The 23,557-nt window shown below is 46.0% G+C and overlaps 1 protein-coding gene across 1 annotated transcript in view; it reads right to left on the reverse strand.

The window, feature by feature from the left end:
- The window catches only part of SNX3 (sorting nexin 3), a 47,504-nt gene that overhangs the window by 4,939 nt on the left and 19,008 nt on the right, over positions 1 to 23,557 (reverse strand). The window contains exon 2 of the mRNA XM_088460406.1: positions 6,652 to 6,747. Coding sequence (XP_088316532.1) covers positions 6,652 to 6,747 — 96 coding nt within the window. The remainder of the gene's footprint in view (positions 1 to 6,651; positions 6,748 to 23,557) is intronic.

A 23,557-nucleotide genomic window follows, 5' to 3' on the forward strand; every position in this document is an offset into this window, starting at 1 on the left:
CCATCCCTACAGTGAAGCATGGTGGTGGCAGCATCATGCTGTGGGGATGTTTTTCAGCGGCAGGAACTGGGAGACTAGTCAGGATAGAGGGAAAGATGAATGCAGCAATGTACACACACATCCTGGATGAAAACCTGCTCCAGAACGCTCTTGACCTCAGACTGGGCAACACTTCATCTTTCAGCAGGACAACGACCCTAAGCTCAATATATCAAAGGAGTTGCTTTAGGACAACTCTGTGAATGTCCTTGAGCGGCCCAGCCAGAGCCCAGACTTGAATCCGATTGAACATCTCTGGAGAGATCTGAAAATGGCTCTGTACAGACGTTTCCCATCCAACCTGATGGAGCTTGAGAGGTGCTGCAAAGAGGATTGGGCGAAACTGCCCAAAGATAGGTATGCCAAGCTTGTGGCATCATATTCAAAAGACATGAGGCTGTAATTGCTGCCAAAGGTGCATCAACAAAGTATTGAGCAAAGGCTGTGAGTACTTAAGTACATGTGATTTCTTAGTTTTTTAATTAAATTTGCAAAAAAAAAAAAAAAAAAAAAAAAAAAATCGCAAAAAAACTTTGCACGTTGTCTTAATGGGGTATTGTGTGTAGAATTTTGAGGACAAAAATGAATTAATTCCATTTTGGAATAAGGCTGTAACATAATAAAATGTGGAAAAGGTGAAGCGCTGTGAATACTTTCCGGATGCACGTATGTATGTATGTATATATTATACACACATACATACACACACAAAGTACATTAACAAATGAGTGAACAAGAATCCAGCAACTTACAGTACAATACAGTGCAGGACAAATACATAGTTTATACACATGTGTTAGTGACAAACATTCAAATTCAGCAGCAGGGAGTCAGCTATCAAATGTTATGTGCCCTTGTGGGGAGAAAGGAGTAGAAGGAGAAGCAGATTGCCCTGCTCATGAGACCTTACATTCTAATATACACAGACACACATACAACAGGTATGTCTATTTTCAGTATAGTAGTCTGAAAACCAATTCTCCTGTAATGCAGTCCAGTTCTTGTGGTACACCTATAAAAGCTTTAGTTGGAGAAGATGGAATAAAACAAACAAAAAAAACAAACAAACAGAAAAATAAAGACACACTGACGTTAACAGCCTCTTCATAATATAGTGTAGTTTTTACTCCAATACTTGATGCATACACTAAACACATACAGTTGTGTGAAACAGGAAACTCAATTTACTTTAACATTCTCCTGCGTAATCTTCAATTCTACTTATCTCCCAATATTTAATGTCGGAGAAACACACACAGTAAATTGAGATGGGAAATATTAGCAAAAGAAAAATATGAGATATGGTAAGAACTTACCTTTGTTATCTTTATTTCTACGAAGTCCATAGGGTTCCACGGGATACCTTGGGGGTATAGGTGATGACGCCAGGCATCGGGCACTATAGAGTTAAGTTTTCAGCCTCCCAGGATGCACTAGGGTCCCCCTCCTATACCTGCCCCCGAGCCGAGGCATCTCAGTTACGTACCAAGCCATAGGCCGGAGGAGGAGAAAGAAGAGAGAGAAAAAAGATCTGGACACACACAAGAATCACATTCTCACCAGAGGGAGACGGAAAAACCGGTGACCAGAGCAAAGCCCATCTGCAGCACAGGTGCGACAGGGCGGGAGTCCTGTGGAACCCTATGGACTTCGTAGAAATAAAGATAACAAAGGTAAGTTCTTACCATATCTCATATTTTCTACTTCAGGGTCCATAGGGTATCCACAGGATACCTTGTGGATGTTCCAAAGCAGTATCCTTTAAGGGTGGGGACGCTCCTGTGCTGAAAGGAGAATCCGCCACCCAAAGGAAACATCCTGAGAGGCAAAGGTGTCAAACGCGTAATATCTCACAAAGGTATGGACAGAGGACCACGTGGCCGCCTTGCAGATCTGGACTGTAGAGGTACCACGTCGAGCTGCCCATGAAGGACCCACAGACCTAGTGGAATGAACAATCACAGAAGATGGAACCGGCAGGCCTTCATGAAGATAAGCTTCTGAAATTGCCATACGGATCCAGCCTGCCAAAGTTTGCTTTGAAGCAGGCCAACCCTTTTTACGGAAGCCATAGAGGACAAACAAGGTGTCCGACTTCCTAAACGAAGAAGTGCGGTCAACAAAAATCCTCAAGGCCCGCACAACGTCCAAAGTGGCCTCACCTACTGAAAGATCAGGTGAGTTGAAAGCCGGCACAATGATTTCCTCGTTGATCTGAAACCGGGAAACAACTTTGGGAAGAAAATCAGGACGAGTGCGCAGCACTACCCTGTTCCCATGAAAAATCAAGAAAGGGGGTCTACAAGAGAGAGCCCCTAAATCAGAAACACGTCTGGCCGAACCGATGGCCACAAGGAAAACTGTTTTGGCTGTCAGCCATTTAAGATCCACTGAGCACAGTGGTTCAAACGGCGGTCCCTGGAGAGCCCTCAGGACCACAGCCAAATCCCAAGGCGCCACCGGTGGAACAAATGGCAGCTAGATTCGAAGAACACCTTGCATAAAGGTGCGCACATCAGGGATTGTAGCAATCCTACGATGGAACCAGACAGACAGGGCAGAAACCTGCACCTTCAAAGAAGCAAGGTGAAGCCCATGGTCTAATCCCGCCTGTAGGAAGGCTAGCACTCTAGATAGACGGAACTCCCGAGGTGAATAACCTCTCGGTCACCACCATTGGAAGAACGTATGCCACACACGATGGTATATTCTTGCAGAAGACGGTTTCCGAGCTCTCGGCATAGTGCATACTACAGAGCTGGAAAACCCCCTGGACCTTAACATGGCTGTCTCAACAGCCACGACGTCAAAGACAGTCGAGTCAGGTCTGGGTGAAGACAAGGACTCTGCGACAATAGGTCTGGTCGTAGCGGCAACCGCAGAGGAATGTCCACGGACAGACCCTGAAGGTCTGAGAACCAGTGCCTGCTGGGCCATGCGGGAGCTATCAACAGGAGCATCCCTCCTTACTGTTTAATTTCCGGATTACCCGTGAAAGAAGTGAAAACGGAGGAAAGAGATAAGCAAGATTGAGACTCTGAGGCAGTCCATTCCATTTGGACAGGATCAATTGCTGCAGAGGTCTGGAGTGAAACTGGGCATATTCCACTATGTCGAAAACGGACACCATGGAGCCCAGTAACCTCATTGCCGAGTGAAGAGACACCAGGCGACTCTGCAGACAACTGCACACCCTCAACTGCAAGGCAGAGATCTTTTCCCCAGTCTCAAAGATCCGCTGCTGACTGAAGTCCAACAAGGCTCTGAGGTGCAGAATCCTCTGAGACGGGATCAGGGTGGACTTTTGCCAGTTTATCAACCAGCCGTGCTGTTACAGTACTGCAATCGTCAGATCCAAATGGCGCAGAAGGAGCTCCGGAGATCCTGCTACCAACAGTAGGTCGTCTAGGTACGGCAACATGCGGACTCCCTGCAGCTGCAGGGAAGCCGCCATGACCGCCATAACCTTGGTGAACACACGTGGTGCTGTCGCCAGGCCAAAAGGTAACGCCCCGAACTAGAAGTGATCGTTGCGGATTGCAAACCTGAGGAACGGTTGATGGCGCGAAAGAATAGGGACATGCAGGTAGGCGTCCTGTATGTCCAACGACACCATGTAATCCCCAGGTTCCAGCACCAGAATGATGGACCATAGGGTCTTCATCCGAAACCTCGGCACCCGCAAGGACTTGTTGAGTGCTTTCAGGTTGGGGATCGGACGGTACGACCCATTGGGTTTCTGCACCAAAAACAGATTGGAATAGAAACCCAGGCCCCTCTGGGAGAAAGGAACAGGCACTATAACTCCAGCCTGGAGAATAGTGTGCAAAACCTTCCACAGTTCCGTGGCTTTGTTCCGGTCTGACGGAAGACCCGTGGTGAAGAATCGGATGGGGGCCTGTTCCGGAAGGAGAGGGCATACCCGTGAGAAACCACCTCGTGAACCCAACTGTCTGTCGCGGTGACCGACCAACACTGGGCGAACCATAGCAGGTGGCCTCCCAGTTTGGGATCCCCCAAAGGGAGGCCCGGACCGTCAGGCCGCAGGTTTGTCATCGGACTTAGGGGCCGGACGTCTGGTATTCCAGGCCTGCTTCCGGGGCTTGGCCGATTTCTTGGGGCCAGCCTGTCGGGGAAAGGACTGAGCCTTCGGTCTACCCTGGGCCCTGTAAGGCCGAAAGGACGAGGTACCTGAACTGGAAGGAACTGCAGCAGACGGAAGACATGCCGATTTGGCTGCCGCCAGCGTGGCTACAATTTTGTCCAGATCCGGACCAAATAGGACTTCTCCATTAAAAGGCAATGCTTCCAAGCCCTTTTTGGAATCAGCCTCTGTCTTCCAAGATCGCAACCATAAGGTGCGACGAGCCGCCACCGCTGCCGAAGAAATCCGAGAAGTCAGGGTACTGATATCCAAAGCCACTTCATTAATGTAAGTGGCCGAATCCCGGAGATTGCCTATCAACTCGGTCTGTTCAGCCGAACAGTCGGAATCGAAGGACGCCTCTAAACTATCTGCCCAGCGCTCCATAGCTCTGGCTACCCAACAAATGGCCATAGCCGGCCTGGCTGCCCCCCCCCGCGAGGGAATAAACGGACTTTAGGCAGATTTCCACCTTACGGTCCGTGGCGTCCTTTAAGGAGGACATGGAGGGCATGGGCAATGTGACACTTCGGACCAGGCGTGTCACATGGGAATCCACCTGTGGCGGGGATTCCCACTTAGCAAAATAATTGTCCGCAAACGGATAAGCCACTGTTAACAGTCTTTGAGGCTGATATCGTTTGCCTGGATGTTTCCACGCCTCCTCTAAGTGGTCCACTAATTGACCCGAAAGAGGAAACACCGTGGCGTCACCCTTAACATCCTTGAAAAAGGCATATTTTGATTTTGATACTGGAGGCTCATCATCCTCAATAACTAAAGCTGTGCGGACTGCACGAATATGGCCAGGAATATAAACCTTAGACTTAGCGTCCGACTCTTTAGTACGGGGAGGTTCTTGGTCAGAAAGATCCAGAATCTCCCCATCATCGGACGTCCCGTCGTCATCCTCATAAGGAGCAGACAGACGCCACCGGCCGCTTGTGAGGCCGCAACACAGACTCCCCCTTGTAACACGTCCGACAAATGCTGTACAGAGCTTGTCAGCGAATTAACCCACGCAGGCTCCTGAGAGACCTGAGGAGGGGAAATAGGGAGACTGTGGGGTACCATCAATTGTCTCGGGAAACCCTGCATGGGCGACGACACCACTGACTGCTGGGACAATCCCATCTGTGGAAAGGCAGGCTGCGGAGCTAACTGGCCCATGAGGGTTGTAAGCGCTTTGACGAAACAAGCCCAGGGCGGCTCCTGTACCGGAGCAGTGACAGTAATTGGCCGCGCCAATAAATAACACTGCCGACATAACCCCTCCGCGTTACCCTCCCCCTCCGCTATTGGTACCTTACACGTAGTACACAAAAGCTGGAGAGGAAAGTCACTCTCAGACATGATGGTAAGTATGTGACCCCTCTCACTACTTGTTAGTACAGTGGGAGAACCACCCTGCAAGCACCGCACCGCAAAGGCTTTAGCAGAAGAAGAACAGGGACAGTGAAAAAGCTGACAGTAGAAAGTGAAAGTAAAGCGCTCAGTTGCGGTCCGCTGTCCCAGGGGGGTAGTGGAAGCGCAGGTTAGGTACCTGGCTCCATGCTGCAGCCAGTCACCAGGGAGCCCCCTGCCTGGGGACTCTGGACCATGTGCTCAGCAGGGACCCACCGCGGGACCCCGCTGCTTACCTGCTGCCCCCTTGAATCCGGCCATGGTCCCAAACATCTGGGGTCACCGCTAGCTGTGACCCCAGATGCCTACCAGCATCACCGGATCAGTACCAGCGTTCTGGTACCGTCGGGGGTGTAGGGAAGACAGCATGGACGTCAGTACTGACAGTCCATGCTGTACATCCAGATGAGCAGCCACAGCTGCTTGTAGAAAACTTCAGGGACTAATTCTAGCCCCCCTCTAAACAGGTGCATCCGACTCCGGCCGGGCACCAAACGAAACTGAGATGCCTTGGCTCGGGGGCGGGGTTTAGGAGGGGGACCCTAGTGCATCCTGGGAGGCTGAAAACAGCTCTATGGTACCCGATGCCTGACGTCATCACCTATACCCCCAAGGTATCCTGTGGATACCCTATGGACCCTGAAGTAGAAAAAATAATTTTCAAGTGCAGCTAAAGAAGAAACAAAGTATTTCTTTGTGGTGTTTATAAAAAAAAATAAAACTCACTTTTTGTTTACTTAACTGAAATTTCAATTAAAAACAACAAAAAAACACTTTTATTGCCACTTTGGTTCATCTTTATTTTGTTAGAATGAGCATAAAGACTAGAGGTATTTTCTGAAAACAGTTTTCTGGGGGGGGGTGTGACATGCACCAACATTGAAACATGGTGTCAGCACAGGAATTAAAAAATCCTCAGCAGCAAGTGGGTCAACGGTGTTAGAGTGTGGGCTTAATCAAACACCTGCAAACAACAGTAGTTTGCCCAGCCTAATGTCTAAACGTCTACTATAATTAAGACAATTTAAAATAAAAGGTATAAAAATTAAGTGAATTTATCTTACCTTACTTTCCCTTTCAAGCTCACTTCTTAGCCACTCAAAGTCACTGTATCTTCTGCGGACACAAGACTCTTTCAATTTAAATATGGGAAGGTTTGTCTATGGAAACAAAATGTGAGATGGGGGGTATAGATTTTAATAAATAAAATTGAAAAATCAATTGAAAAAAACGTTTTCTCTGCTTATTGACGTTGTGTTTTACAACTCATATGCCATCTAACTGATCTGCTTTCTACCAAGATAACATTTTCTCTATATAGGGAGAAAGTCTTACACATGAAAAGTTCACCAAGATGAGGGCTGAACAAATATCTACACTGCAAGTAACAACAGGGGTGATTTAATTCTGAGCAATGTGCACACTGCTCATTATTATGGTACAGCAACATCACTCATTTTCCTGTGAGCCTCTATGGTGTTCTGAGGGATGATCGATGGTGCATTCGAGATGCGCCATCGTTAAGAGCACTCTGACACAATGCCGACAGCACATCAGAGATTTGAATTGGCCCTATTTGGTCTGGGGAACAGGAGGACAAAGTCATCTACTGGCGTGAACATGCAAGTATATCACATTATAGCCACAGCTGTAGTCAGTGTCATCAGAATAACGAACACCACGCTGGCAGTCATGTGACATACTATAAGCAGCAACTGAATACATAAAGTATGGTATCCCAGCACTGCAGTAATTAGCTGAGTGTGCTATGTGTAACAGCTAAATAACACTGGTGCTAGCATACAGTGCGGGCATACTCTGTGGGGATGATGCCAAAGGTCACCTAAATTGGTCATTTGGCACGTATACAATTTGCATAATCCTCCTGAAATTCCTTAGCTGGCGTTCCTAGCATACTACTATTTTCTCCTTACAAAATTGCTGGTTTAGACTTTTTTTGTGCCCATTAGACACAGTGGCTATACAAGAATTTGCCACTGTTTTAAACTCATCAGATTATAAAATTTAACTCCACTTAGCATGACTGTGGCGACATACTTTCTGGCAAAATACAAACAAGACTTCAGAGAGTCACAATTGCTACAGACCACTGGATCCTCCATAACACGGGTCCACCTTGCACAGATGTTCTGTGTTTGGGGACCGCCTGACAAATTAATAGCTATGCCATATTTTTTTCCATTTATAATGGAATTCAGTGTGTTTGGAGGAATATTAAAGTATTTAGAAGCTTTTTTTATTTATTTTTATAGCCTGAGCAATGCTTAAAAAAAAAAAAAAAAAAAAAAATTGCTTGGGATGTTTCTCCTATCTAGATATGTACTAACCAACGTTGAACTTAAAGATAACCGATTTAAAGGCCCCCATACACCAGGCGACATATTTTCCAATCCTGCGATCGGATCTGCCGATCGGAAATGACGACTATAGATGTTTTTCGATCCGTCGGAGGATTGGCAAATTATACATGTTAAATTTCACTGATGTGCAAATCAGTGGAATCCAACCCGGCATATCCGGATTTCAGGAACGCGACAATCAGTCGCTAGTGTATGAACCCCTTAAGCCCAACTGTGTACAACTAAAAAGTTATAATCAATTATCTGGAAAGAAAAACAAAAGAAAAACAAAAAAAAAGACTAAAAGCTTTGTGCTGACCAGGTGTTAGAACACTGGATTAAAATCCTTTTGGATTCACTTAAGAAAATAAAACATAAAAAACTGTCAAAAGAGTTTGCATGCAATTGTAAATTAACATGAACATTTAAGAATTCTACATATTTAATTATTTTGCACTAGTATTTAATAAAACCGCATATGCATAAATAAAAGCTGCCAATGCACTATAGCAGAAGCAAATGAAATGTTTAAAAATGTAAGCCATTATTACATTTTCCACCTTTGAAGATATGACTCGGAACCAGTAAACCTCTTATTAAAGGGAGAAGTCAAACTTGCACTTAAGCAGCTCTGTATAAAGTATTTCTCTCACTTAAGAGGTCACCCAGACCACAGGATAATAAATCAGGTATAAAGAATGGTATCAGGTCTCTCCTATTACATCTTTACTGGTTTTTTACCCGACTTCAACTCTATACATTCAGTGTTAGGGAAGGGTGGTTTCTGCAGGTGATATTTTGCATTTCAAATTCTCTCCTCTCAAATTACTTTACAAGAGAGGATTAGCTGCTCTCTTCTAGTGACCCTGGAAAGATCAAGCTTGTGAAAACTGTTTAGAAGAATTTTCATACACAGGGTACGGAAGTCTATAAAGTTAATCTTTGAAATAACAGATCAAGTTTACATGTACAATACACAGAGTAAAAAGTGCCAATTCATCTCATTTTACCATGCATTTTCTTCATTCTGAACTTTTGACATAATCATGGTGTATAAAAAAAAAAAAAAAAAAAAAAAAAAAAAAATGAAGGAAAATTAATTTAAACATACAAAAAGAAAAAAAAAATACCTCAATGTAATGTTTTGGGGTGGGTGGCTTGGGTATATCAAACTGTTAAAGAATGAAAATTCCCAGCTATATAGGTTGACATAAAAATGGGGATAGCCAAGAGTAAATCTGTATTTGTAGGTTAGGAAGATTAGTTAAATGAGGACTGCATACAAGGGTAAATCAGCTGTGCTATGTATTATAGCACCCAACCCAGACCTTTCAGTTAATGGATAATGACCAAAGGTATTTTTACCTAAAATAAACAGTCTTTCAATAAATTATACCAAGCAAATGATTTATCTGTTTTTATGGACATATCAGATAGATGCCAAGTATCATGTAGGACTCCCTCTAGCCCGGCAACTCGTGGCATCGGTTCCAAAGGTGGACGGAAGACCTCTGGAAAGATGTTGAACCAAGCAGTCTGGATAGCTTTCCACAACGCCACGATATTTGTACAGTAGGTGTAGGATCTTGGGTGCGAATGGACCTCTCCACCACATCCCATAAATGCTCGATTGGGTTTATGTCAGGCGAACATGGTGGACACACAATTCGTCGGAAATCTCCAGAATGCTCCTCGAACCAATTCTGGACAACTTGGGACCAATGACACTGTGCATTATCGTGGCTGGAATATGACATCATTGTGGGGGTACATGAAGTCCATGAAGGGCTGCAAATGGTCATCAATCAATGCAACATAGTGGTCACTGGTCAATGAAGTGTTTAGACAGACCTGCGGACCCAACCCACATGAACATGAACACACCCCACACTATTCTGGAACCATCACCAGTCTGCACGCTGCCTTGTTGAAAATAGGGATCCATGGCTTCATGGGGTCTGCGCCACACTGGTACATTACCATCAGCCCCAAACTGGAACAGTGACTCATCGTACCATGCCATGTTGCCAATCCTCCAGGGTCCGATTAGAGATGTCACGAACCCAGGTGAGGCACCGTGTCCGGTGTCATAGTGTTAACAGGGGCACTGTGGTGGGTCTTGTGCTCCATAGCCCATGGAAGGTAAAGAACGCTGCACTGACCTGCTAGATTGAGTCTGTAACCTCCTGCATTGAATGTGGAAGTGACTTGAGCCAGTGTCGCTTGTATGGCCAGAATTGTCCGTGGTAACAGATGCCACTGGTAACGATTAAACACCCATGGTCGGCTACTGCGCTGTCCACGGTGGGTTGTAATGCCTTCCATGAGGTATTTAAAGTAGACACATGACACTTTTGTAGACCAAGGAATGTTGACTGTCCACACAACTTTGGAAATGGAATGTCCCATCCGTCAGGCACCCACTACCATGCACCGTTCGAACTTCGCGTTACCTTGCCATGAGCAACCTAGCCGGTGTTCAAACCGACTCACAAGATATCAGATTACAACTGATGCAGGTCTGGTATTTTCAAGACGTCACAGTACTGTAAAGACCATTACCTTTACATACTGTTATCTCATGACTTGGCACTTCAGTGTATTCAGAATATACTGGTAAAGGCAATTTAGCATATTTCTCAACATTGGGACAATCCAAAACAGGAAAGTGTTGCATGGCCACTTTGATAAGAAAAGCAAATTCTATTGTTTATGCTGCACGCAGTGGAAACGCTGCATGCACCAGTGTAAAACATCCTAATCCTCACCCCCAATCATGTGGCAGTGGGACAGTATGGTCACGTCAAAATCAGTAAGGTTAAAAAATATACAGATTCGACAAAAAGCCCTGTCCATTAATCGATTATAAACTTTAGCCATATCATCCACACACTATAAGGATACAAAGTATAAATACTTCATGAAATTGCATTCAGTTATAGGGCCAGAATTATTTTTCAATTATTTTCCACTAATTGAATAGTCAGACCAAACTCCAATACATTTCTGCAGATGAAGGCCTCATACCCAATTTCCATTTTTAACAATAGAATTGAAGAAAAAAAAAAAAAAAAGCATTTCATATGGTCTTTTTCTTGCATTAAAAAGCTCTCTGTAGGGTTAGTGGTAGGGTAACATGGCGTAAACGCAAGAAATGGAACAAGTAGTATTACAGAAAATGCTCATGTAAAATTTCTAAATTTAGCACAGTGGCGCCGTGATCAGCATTACTAGCCAATAGCAGTAAAGTCAGGGGGTGTGATTCCAACCACAGCCTTATCACTCACGTCTGTATGTTCTTCCCATGTGTGCATGAGTTTCCTCCAGGTGCTCAGATTTCCTTACACAATAAAAAAAAACACATTGGTACATTTATTGGTTTTGGACAAATAACGTCCCTGCTAGGCTGTTTCAGCGGGGCGCCGCGCCCTACCCTATTTCTAAAGAGCAGAAAGCACCCTGCCCTCCGGCGCCCTGCTTAAACAGCCTGCGGGTTCTGTCCTCTCCTGCGGGCCGCAGTGTCCTAAGGGTGTGAAAAACGTTGGTGCAGCGGTCACCACCGGTGAATGGATGCCGGGCGCATGCGCCCGGCATCCATTCACAGTGACCACAGCGCTTGGGGGCTGCCCGGCCTGTCCGTAAGTGCCGGACACGCCCCCAAAAGTGCCGAAGAGGGGACACATCATAAAGACACGCTCCCTTTTCGGGTGCGCTCAGAAGTGCCCTTTCTCTGGGTCAGGAACTTATGTGAATTACTAAATATTGTCTGTTAAGTGCTGCGTAATAGGTGTCCAAGGCTGGATTGGCCATAGGGCTCTCCAGGAATGTTGCCAGTCTTTTGGCTAGGATATTTATTCCGCCAATACCATTTTTTTATGCAGATAACACAGAAATGCTGGGAGAGGGGAGAATTGGAGGCACAGCAGGGTTGATCATGAAGGGGAAAACAGTGTCCGCAAGTACAATGGACCCTGCCCGGCCTAAGGGGGGCAGCCCCGGTGGTGACGTTACTACTGAGCGTATTGCTGAGCTCCAATGCTTCCCGTCAGTGGACAGAGATCCTGTTCATGGGCTTGTGTGTGAATATGTACTGCCCCATACTTCAAACTGCATGTCTTGCTACTAGAGTATGGAGGTGGGAGAACCGAACCAACTGGACAAGGTTGGTGGTTTCCTTCTCCATCTTCTTGTGCTCAACATCTGCATTTTTGGTCCTCTCTGCTTCCAGTTCCGGGGAATGTTTGCCATAGCCGTCCTTCCTCTATGACTATTTGTGCTACCTATTGGGCCATTGGAGAGACAATTTTATGAAAAATCAGATGTATTTGGTGTAGATTCTCATTCCCTGTAGCATAAACTATGTTTATTTACATATTAAATAGCAGCACTTTCATCTGACCTTAGGTGATTTTAATCAGCACTGGTTCCTGCATTGCTGTCTACATATTAGAATGGGCACGATTATAGTAATTCGTTCATAAACTGATGTGTGTTAGTATTAGGGATTTAGGAACCCATCTGATGGGGTTCACCTTGACGTGGTGGGTGGGCACGCATGTTTGGCCACGCATATGCTAAGAACCTCACTTATACTCCATGTTAATTGTAGATGTTTTCTAAATTATTTTGACTATCAGCATTCTTAGTGCTTGATTGTGCACCTGCATTGTCTTTTTCCTGCAAAGTACTACAAGTCACAGCATTGTAGCACCTTTATTAGGTTTAAAATTAGGGTGTGCAGTCCAAGCTCCCCCTTGTATTTATATAACTAGTAAAGGTATGCTGTCCGCCTCTCAGCTGCTGTGTCAATCCCTGCTCCCATACTTATACTATTGCTGCCAGCAGATTCTCCTCTAGTAGTGGGAGCTGTTGGGGTGTCTGCACCAAGTTTTTCACCCGGGTACTTGCCGTCGATCACAACACTTATGTAGGAGCGGGAGTTCCCTTAGACTGATTTCGAGGCAATCTTGCCAATCTATCATATTTAAAAGAAAAAAAAAAAACCTCCTATTTATAGGAGTGTAACATAAAAGGATGACTGCTGCTCGTTATCATTGGGCTAAATGTGAACAAGCCAAAAGGCAAAAAGCACACCATGTAGGGGTCACGTTCAAGCAGTCAGGACTTCACAGTCCGAACGTTGAAGCACACTGGTTATCCCGGTAACCTCTACTTCTCTTATAGGGACTCTGTTTTTCAACATAGTCTCTCATTGCAATATACTTACCAAAGCTGTCATGCGAGGTAATTATACAACAGGGCAGTGCTGACATGGCTACCGCTTCTGCAGCTTCCTATGTACCACTCACTCGCTCATTCTGCTGGTTACTGCCAAGGCACATGGGAGGACAGCACAAGTGACATGGTGAATTAGGCACTACATAAATACGGGTTGCGTGTGGGATCCTGGTGGGTGGGATGCTGCCAGTTAGAATACCAACTGCGGCATCCTGACAGTGAGAATCCCGACCTCTCTAAGTAAGCCAACACTAACCCTCAACCCCTACCTGGTGCCCAACCCTAACCTCCCCCCCTCAGTGCCTAACCCCACCACCACCTCCCCTTAGTGCCTAACCCACGATACTTCCCTTCAGGATGCTGGTGGCCGGTATTCCAACAGATGGCATCCTGCACGCCGGGATGCAGACTACATCCTCATAAATACCTCTCTCCTCCTTATGATTATATTATGAACTCCATGGTGTAGAGCCCAAAAGCACTGGTTTTAGCCAAGTAAAGCGGCTAAACCCATCTAACATACAGGTTAGGGTGCCCAAAACAGACTTTTTGCTGATTTTTGCTCGTTACCTCAGGGGGGTTTAAGCAGAAATATGGGCACCTGCAGCATTCGGTCCCGATCGTAACAACTGAATTGCTCAGTCGGGCGCCCATTACTTAGAGTGCCCAAAAAAAACAAACACTAATTAACTTATGGGGGGGGGGGGGGATTTAAAATGCAGTCACTATGTTGATGCAGATTGTTGCTAGATGTTATTATCTACATTATACATGTTTGTTTGCTGGTTAACTACGGTCTAGTTTAATTTGTTTACGGTTAAGAGCTGATGGACTGTTCAATCAGCCACAGTTATTGTGCAATCATTAATCTAAGTACCTGTATGATGCAATTATTGTGCTTCTCAGTTCACACAAAGCTATCATATTACAGAGTTTAGTATATGTATATTTACAATTGTGTATGTCCATATGTTTTTAGTATTCTTTGCATAACATACACTAGCGTGCAAAAGTCTTTGGCCAAAGCTTAAATGTTTGTTTACTTATATTGCTCTATAAAGGAATATCAACTAATTGCTCCCTAAAATCATTATGATTAGAAACGAGACTTTAGGACTTTACAAATATGGCAAATTACGTATAGTACATTTATAGTAGGGATGTGCAGGCTCGGATAGGTTCGAGTTTGCACGTGGAGTTCGGATTTTTCCCTCCAAAAAAACGGAACTCAGAACGAGGCAAAACGTCATCTTACATGGACGAACATCATCATTCCTGGACAAAAGACCAGGAATGATGATGTTCGTCCATGTAAGATGACGTTTTGCCTCGTTCTGAGTTCCGTTTTTTTGGAGGGAAAAATCCGAACTCCACGTGCAAACTCGAACCTATCCGAGCCTGCACATCCCTAATTTATAGTAAACATAAGCGTATTTCATTTTTATCGCAGTCCCAAGAGTTTAATATGCTAAAGTACGTAATATAGAGCTGGTCATTAATAAATCTGGTATGTATGTTGATTAATTTTATTCAATAATATTTGTTATATAAATCTTAAAATCAATAGCCAGCATAACATTTGCAAAATGAAGAAAAGATACAAATATTCACTTTAATTGCGTGGCAACATTGAAACTCTTAAGGCGGCTATACTCATCGACAAATTGATAAAAAAAATTAAACATTTCACGGTCTAATGTAACGGATACATTTAGCTCGATACAAAGAAACAGATAAACATAACTAAAAACTGTTCTGAGAGACCCAGGTGTACATCAAAAAGGGAAGATGAATAAATACATCATCATAATGATTAAGTGAAATTGAAGACTCCTAGCAACTGCAATAAAAGAACTCCATAAAACTCCAGTATCAGTTGATAGAGTTAAGAGACGATTTAAGGTCTAAATTAGGTGTTCCCAACCAGTACTCAAGGCACACTAACAGTCCAGGTTTTAAGGATAGTCGTACTTGCATAGGTGGCTTAATTTGTACTTCAGTTCTTATGATTTAACCATCTGTGCTCAAGCATGGATATTGCTAAAACCTGAACAGTAATGTGGGCCATACACGGGGTGATTTGAAAACAAATTCAACCCGATGCATCGCATGCTGCTGTGAATGGGAAACGATGCATCTTACAAGATGCTTCGTTTACCTATTTAACAGCATGACGGATCGCAGATCTTATGGGTTTTCCATAAGATTTGCGATGTACGACGGAGAGGACGCGCATCGCTGTCGTACAGCATGCCAAACCACACACGATATGCACGATTAATCGTTGCGATCGATCTAAATCGTGCAAAAAATCTTACAGTGTATGGGCCGCCTTAGTGTGCCTTGAGGACAGAGGTTGGGAAACACTGATCTAAATGGTCGCATAGCTTGCCGAAAACCATTGTTGAGGTTTGTAAATAAAGTAAAACGCCTTTGATGGGCCAAAGAACACAGGTATCGGACAAAAGTCCAAATTTAAACTTTTCGGAACCAGAAGACGTCAGTACGTTCTAAGAATGGTCGGAGAACGTGTGTTTGATAATTGTACAAATCATACAGTTAAACATGGTGGTGGTCAGGTCATGATTCAGTGAGGTTTTGGTGGAGGAAAGGTCGGACATTTAGGGCCTGATTCAGCAATTGCAATTATGTACTTAGATGGAGCAATTGTGAGTAACAGGCTGTAAGCTTTTGTAGAAGTGGTTTAAAAAAAAAAAACGTAGGAGTGTGTCCGTTTGAACGCCGTTTCATGGGTGTGCATAAATTAGTCTCACCGATTGCATACACTGCTTGAGTAGTCACTGCGTGCAACGAGACTTGCAGTTTCTGCAGCTGGTGAGAACTGGTGTAAATGTTGCATGATGGGCCGATGTGCGTCGATGGTACCGATGTATACGCAGGAGTGCGAGGTAGTACAGCTGTGAGGAGGCAGCAGTGGGCATCTCTATGCCAGCTGAGCTGTGACAGGCATTAGCATGCTTTCGCAGCTGCGCTTCATGCAAATTCTCAGCTACGTACGCAATAGTGATCCTTACTGAATCAGGCCCTTAATTCAAATATCATCAACTATGGATAAGGAATTATACCAAAGTATTAAAGTACATCACGCTGTACCAAGCGGAACTTGAAATATTGGAAAGGGGTTCATCATGCAACAAGATAATGACCCTAAGCACACATCTAAATTGTGTATCAATTATTTGAAAAGTAAAGAAAAGCATAAAGTTCTACAAATTATGACATGACCTCTTCAGTCACCTGATCTCAATCCCATTGAGAAACTCTGGGATGAAATAGAAAAGTTTGTGTAATTGCTCCAACAAATACTAAAAATGTATGGGAATGTCTAAATGAGGCCTGAAAAGGCATAATTTACGAGACTTTAGAAAAGTTGATCTCTCGAATGCCAAATTATGTGAAGCAGCGATACGTGCCAAAGGAGGACACATTGTCGAAAGCCAAATTTTATCTGAAATGTTATACTATAAAAAAAACTTAAATAATTTTGATAATGTTTAGTTACAAATCTCATGTGAAACCTTATTATGAATAAATAATATTTCAGTGCATTTTGTCTTTTATTAACAATTACTTTCCTTGGCCAGACTTTTGCATGTTATCGTATTGGTGAATACACACGGTCAGATAAAAAGGACGATAAACGATATCGTTTAATCATTTATATAGGTTTTTTTTTTAACCCCCTCCAACGACCAAACAATGGTCGATGCGCGGGCATGGATGGTCGATATCGACCATCGACGGTGTATGCAGGCCAACCTGGTCGTTATCGACCAGGTTAGCCTGTTTACTATAGGGACCTGTGATGAAGGGGTTGGTGCATGTAGCTGGATGTTCGATATTGAACATCCAGCACATGCAGGACGATCAGACAACGATATTGGATCGTTATCTGATCGTCCCGTGTGTACGGACCATATCACATTGTTGAATCATTTGTTAATTGAATACCAAACATTTTGCCACAATCTATTTTCTAGATCCCAGGATTTGTTGTTTCCAGAACCTATGCAGGTCCAGTTGATTTTACGTACGTACGTGTTAGTCAAGTACCTATACTACTATTTTAAAACTCATTCTTTTAACAAATTTAAAAAGAGATATTACGTTAACAAAATACACATTTTATAAGAGTACCCCAGAAAAGATAATTATTCTTTCCTGCTCTGAATTTCATTTTACTATTGACTCGAGGAACCACCAAAAACATAGCTATCTGATACAATTGGAGCATGATAATATAGTTTGTCTATATATAATATGTCACATATTACATAATGGGGTAGATGTATTATAGCGGCCGCTATAACGCTTCCCCTCTTTACCGAGGCGATGCAGGAAGCACTACCGATGAGATGTATAAACATCTCATCGGCCGGAGAGGGGGAGCGTTAACTCCCCCCCCTGGCGCTACCCGCTAGAGACAGCAGCGCATCAGCCTAGTGCTGATGCACTGTCTCTCTCTCCCGGCCGGCTCCACTGAGCATGCGCGGGATCTCGCAAGTATCGCGAGATCCCCGCGTGGAGCCCTGGAGCCGGCAGCCGCCGCAGCAGGGACAGCGCTGTCCCTGCTGTGGGGATAGGCTAACACCAGGCTGTAGCTGTCGATAACGACAGCTACAGCTGGCCGAACAGTCATGAGTTCTGACCGTTCGTACATGGCCCTGCCGTCGGCGCTGCTATCTTATAGATAGCAGCACCGATAATGACAGGGGCGCACAGCGCCCTTGTCATTTACCGCCCAGACCCCCGATCATACATCGGGGAGAAGAGGTATCAGCGCACATAACGTGCGCTGATACCGTTTCTGGGCTTCGTACATCTCCCCCAATGTCTTGTGCTACATTACAAACATCAAAGGGTATGAGCTGGTTGACACAACACCGGTTTCCCTTCCACTCATTGGGGGAGGTGTACGAAGCCCAGAAACGGAATCAGCGCACGTTATGTGCGCTGATACCGCTTCCCCCTGATGTATGATCGGGGGTCTGGGCAGTAAATGGCTGTGCGCCCCTGTCATTATCGGCGCTGCTATCTATAAGATAGCAGGGCCATGTACGAACGGTCATAACGCATGACCGTTCGGCCGGCTGTAGCTGTCGTTATCGACAGCTACAGCCTGGTGTTAGCCTATCCCCACAGCAGGGACAGTGCTGTCCTTGCTCCGGCGGCTGCCGGCTCCAGGGCTCCACGCGGGGATCTCGCGATACTCGCGAGATCCCGCGCATGCTCAGTGGAGCCGGCCGGGAGAGATGACAGCGCATCAGCACTAGGCTGATGCGCTGCTGTCTCTAGCGGGTAGCGCCGGAGGGGGGAGTTAACGCTCCCCCTCTCCGGCCGATGAGATGTTTATACAACTCATCGGTAGTGCTTCCTGCTTCGCCTCGAGTATAGAGGCGAAGCGGGAAGCGTTATAGTGGCACATTAAGTGCTGCTATAATACATCTACCCCATTAAGAGAACAAGACATTAAAGATGTATCAGTAGGTTTCCCAAGGAATTTCAGATGAGGCAAAGTAACTGCTGGAGCAACCCAAACCCCCAGGCCAAGATGGCTTTGCCATAATTATTTAACAAAATTTCTGACAATTCCTTCCGGAGGTCCAAGTTGATGTCTAAGTTATAGGCAAATGTCTTAGCTCAAAGTACACCTTAACTTACTTGACAAATTAGCAACAAAGTCCTCCGAGACTTGACCATTACCAGACCAATCAGGCTTTCTCCCCAGAAGTGAAACTAAAACCACCAAAACCATATACCTGATCCGTTCGCTCTATAAATGCAACCACCACCAATGATACTAACAAGGCACATGGAAAAAAGTAAAGCTGAATGATCATCATTCAAAACAGTCACCAACAAGCTGGGAAACAGTCGGTTCAACTACTTGAGGCAGAAATCAAATTAGTTGCCAGACTATAATTTAACAGTAGAGCAGTTTCACATTGGCTTTCTTGAATTCAAAATAAGGCTGCCTCTGTTTTGGGGGGATCTGGAGGAAGCAGCAGTGATTGGGGATCTGCAGAGCAGGTACATTCTGGGCAGCTTCCCCCAATGGTGCCAATGTCGACTTGTGGACTGCTTCAGGACATGACCAAGTAAGTATAAAATAAAAGATGTTTGAAAGAATGTGTTTTGCATTTATTAAAAGAAATACATTCCTACTAAACGGTGTGTTTTAATTTACATTTTTGCTTGGCGAACTTCAGGTACCAGCTGACATTCTACAAGTTTCAGCCAGCCGTGACAGACCAGGCTGGGACCTGTAATTTACCAAAGACAAAATGTATTACTATTAAACAATTAAACCCTCCATACCCACTGCCTTGGGGTATGGGAATGAGCCCTGGTGCCTGGATATACCCAAGGTGGGTGCTGGAATTAATTTTTTGTGGGACTGGAAAAGTCAACTGGCCTGTGGCTGTCTGGAATCATGGCGAGGGGACCACAACACTAAAAAAAACACAAAAAAAAAAAAACCTTCTTTGGTTCCAACAGCGCTCGCTTGCAATGATCATGTGGTTTACCCGGAAATCAGTGTGTACCACGCAACGTTTTTCCTCTGTATTTGGGTTAAGCAGCACTTTGTTAGAAGCGCCAGTGATAGTTCTAACTTGATGTGGAACCCCCACTTTATTTTAGCTTATTATTTTTTTCACAAGCAGAAGAAGGCATGTGTCTGGCAGACAGTGACTGTTTTAGTTGAACAGACAGGTTGGAAAGTCGGTTGAAAATTGTTCAGTATGTGGCCAACTTTTGGGTGTTTACACACAAACAATATCTGCACGATTTGTCATTTCCAGGCAAATAGGAAGGACAAATCGTGCATATCATGCAGTGTATGGCCAATTGCGCACTCACGCGGGTCGTACACGATATCTTTTGGTTGTCAGTACTGCACAGCCGATCAGGAGATATCGTGTATGAGGTGGTGCAGTTTAATGAAGGACAGAATGAGATGTTCAGTTGTTTATTATATTGCACAGTGTGCACGAGCAATCACGGACTTCGTCCCAACCGTCGTCCCGCTTGCCCTTCTTTGTAGTGTGTAGCCAACCTTAGACAGGTTGTGGCAATCAGGTCTTGGGCGCTGATAGGTACATAGAAGTTTAGCTCTTTACATAAAGGTAAACCATTCTAGTAAGATAAGTCAGACATAAGGGGCAGCAAGGTGAGCAACAGTAAAATATGAGATATGGTAAGAACTTACCCTTGTTATCTCTATTTCTACGAAGTCCATAGGGTTCCACAGGATACCTTGGGGTATAGGTGTGACGTCAGTCGCAGGGCACCAAAGAGTTAAGCTTTCAGCCTCCCAGGATGCACTAGGTCCCCCTCCTATACCCCGCCCCCGGGCCAAGGCACCTCAGTTAGTTACCAAGCCATAGGCCGGAGGAGGAGAAGGAAGAGAGAGAACAAAGATCTGGACACATACAAGAATCACATTCTCACCAGAGGGAGACGGAAAACCAGTGACCAGAGCAAAGCCCATCTGCAGCACAGGTGCGACAGGGCGGGAGTCCTGTGGAACCCTATGGACTTCGTAGAAATAGAGATAACAAAGGTAAGTTCTTACCATATCTCATATTTTCTACTTCAGGGTCCATAGGGTATCCACAGGATACCTTGGGGGATGTCCCAAAGCAGTATCCTTTAAGGGTGGGGACGCTCCTGTGCAGAAAGGAGAATCCGCCGCCCGAAGGAAGCATCCTGAGAGGCGAAGGTGTCAAACCTGTAATACCTCACGAAGGTATGGACAGAAGACCACGTAGCAGCCTTGCAGATCTGAACTGCCGAGGCACCACGTCGAGCTGCCCACGAAGGACCCACAGACCTAGTGGAATGAGCCTTCAGAGAAGGAGGGACCGGTAGGCCTTCATGAAGATAAGCTTCAGAAATAGCCATACGGATCCAGGCCGCCAAAGTTTGCTTTGAAGCAGGCCAACCCTTTTTACGGAAGCCCTAGAGGACAAACAAAGCGTCCGACTTCCTAAACAAAGAAGTGCGGTCAACATAAGTCCTTAAGGCCCGCACAACATCCAAAGAGGCCTCACCCACGGAAAGACCCGGTGAGTTAAAGGCCGGAACAACTATTTCCTCGTTAACATGAAACTGGGAAACAACTTTGGGAAGAAACTCGGGCCGAGTGCGGAGCACTGCCCTGTTCCCATGAAAAACCAAGAAAGGGGGTCTACAAGAAAGAGCCCCTAACTCAGAAACACGTCTGGCCGAAGCAATGGCCAGAAGGAAAACAGTCTTAGCTGTTAGCCATTTAATATCCACTGAGCCCAGTGGTTCAAACGGCGGTCCTTGGAGAGCCCTCAGGACCACAGCCAAATCCCAAGGCGCCACAGGTGGAACAAAGGGCGGCTGAATACGGAGAACACCTTGCATAAAGGTGCGCACATCCGGGATTGTAGCAATCCTACGGTGAAACCAGACAGATAGGGCCGAAACCTGTACCTTCAAAGAAGCAAGGCGAAGCCCATGATCTAGTCCCGCTTGCAGGAAGGCGAGAATCCGAGACAGACGAAACTCCCGTGGTGCATAACCTCTCGGTCGACACCACTGGAAGAACGTATGCCACACGCGATGGTATATCCTTGCGGAAGACGGTTTCCGAGCTCGTAACATGGTGCGCACCACAGAGCTGGAAAACCCCCGGGACCTCAGCATGGCCGTCTCAACAGCCACGCCGTCAAAGACAGCCGAGTCAGGTCCGGGTGAAGGCAAGGACCCTGAGATAGAAGGTCCGGTCGTAGCGGCAACCGCAGAGGACTGTCCACGGACAGACCCTGAAGGTCTGAGAACCAGTGCCGTCTGGGCCACGCGGGAGCTATCAACAGGAGCGTCCCTCCTTCCTGTTTGAATTTCCGGATTACCCGTGGAAGAAGGGAGACCGGAGGGAACAGGAATGCGAACCGGAACGTCCATCCGGACGGACAGAGCATCCACCAGAGACGCCCTTTCGTCTCTTGTGCGAGACCCGTACACCGGCAACTTGTTGTTGTGCCGGGACGCCATGAGGTCGATTTCTGGAAGACCCCACCTGTCCACCAGTAGTTGAAAAACGTCCGGGTGCAGGGACCATTCCCCTGGATGAACGTCCTGGCAACTTAGAAAGTCCGCCTCCCAATTTAGCACTCCCGGGATGAAGACCGCTGATATGGCCGGAAGATTGCACTCCGCCCAAACCAGGATCCGAGAGACCTCTACGAGAGCCGCCCGACTGCGAGTTCCTCCTTGCCTGTTTATGTAGGCCACGGTGGTAGCGTTGTCCGACTGGACCTGCACCGGGTGACCCTGGAGAAACCGCTGTGCCTGCAGGAGAGCATTGAAGACCGCACGGAGTTCCAAGATATTTATTGGAAGCTCCGCTTCTGTCGGCGTCCGCCTGCCCTGGAACAAGTGTGGACCCGAAACTGCTCCCCAGCCCCAAAGACTGGCGTCCGTTATCAACAGGACCCAATTTGGAACCCAGAACGGACGTCCCTTGTTGAGGTGGGTCGTCTTTAACCACCACGCAAAGGACAGGCGAACCTCCGGGGTGAGCACAATCGTCTGAAACTTCAGAGACTGAGGCAGCCCGTTCCACTTGGACAGGATCAGGTGCTGCAGAGGTCTGGAGTGAAACTGGGCGTATTCCACCATGTCGAACACCGACACCATGGAGCCCAGTAACCTCATCGCCGAGTGTAAGGACACCCGGCGGCTGTGCAGACAACTGCGCACCCTTGACTGTAAAGCAGAGATCTTGTCTCCGTCACGAAGATCCTTTGCTGTCCCGAGTCCAATAAGGCTCCAAGATGCAGAATCCTCCGAGACGGGATTAGAGTGGACTTCTGCCAGTTGATTAGCCAGCCGTGCCGTTGCAGCAGTGCAATGGTCAGGTCCAAGTGGTGTAACAGGAGCTCTGGAGATCCTGCCACCAATAACAGGTCGTCCAAGTACGGCAACATGCGGACTCCTTGCAGCCGCAGAGAAGCCGCCATGACCGCCATCACCTTGGTGAAAACACGTGGTGCTGTCGCCAGGCCAAAAGGTAACGCCCGAAACTGGAAGTGGTCTCTGCGGATTGCAAACCGAAGGAACTCTTGATGGCGCAAAAGAATAGGGACATGCAGGTAAGCGTCCTGTATGTCCAATGACACCATGTAGTCCCCAGGTTCCAGCGCCAGAATGATGGACCGTAGGGTCTCCATCCGAAACTTCGGGACCCGCAAAGACTTGTTGAGTGCTTTGAGGTTGAGAATCGGACGATATGACCCATTGGGTTTCTGTACCAAAAATAGATTTGAATAGAAACCCTGGCCCCTCTGGGAGAATGGAACAGGCACTATAACTCCAGCCT

Source organism: Taudactylus pleione, unplaced genomic scaffold (assembly GCF_031769625.1).
Source record: "Taudactylus pleione unplaced genomic scaffold, aTauple2 ptg000046l, whole genome shotgun sequence".
Classification (NCBI taxonomy): Eukaryota; Metazoa; Chordata; class Amphibia; order Anura; family Myobatrachidae; genus Taudactylus; species Taudactylus pleione.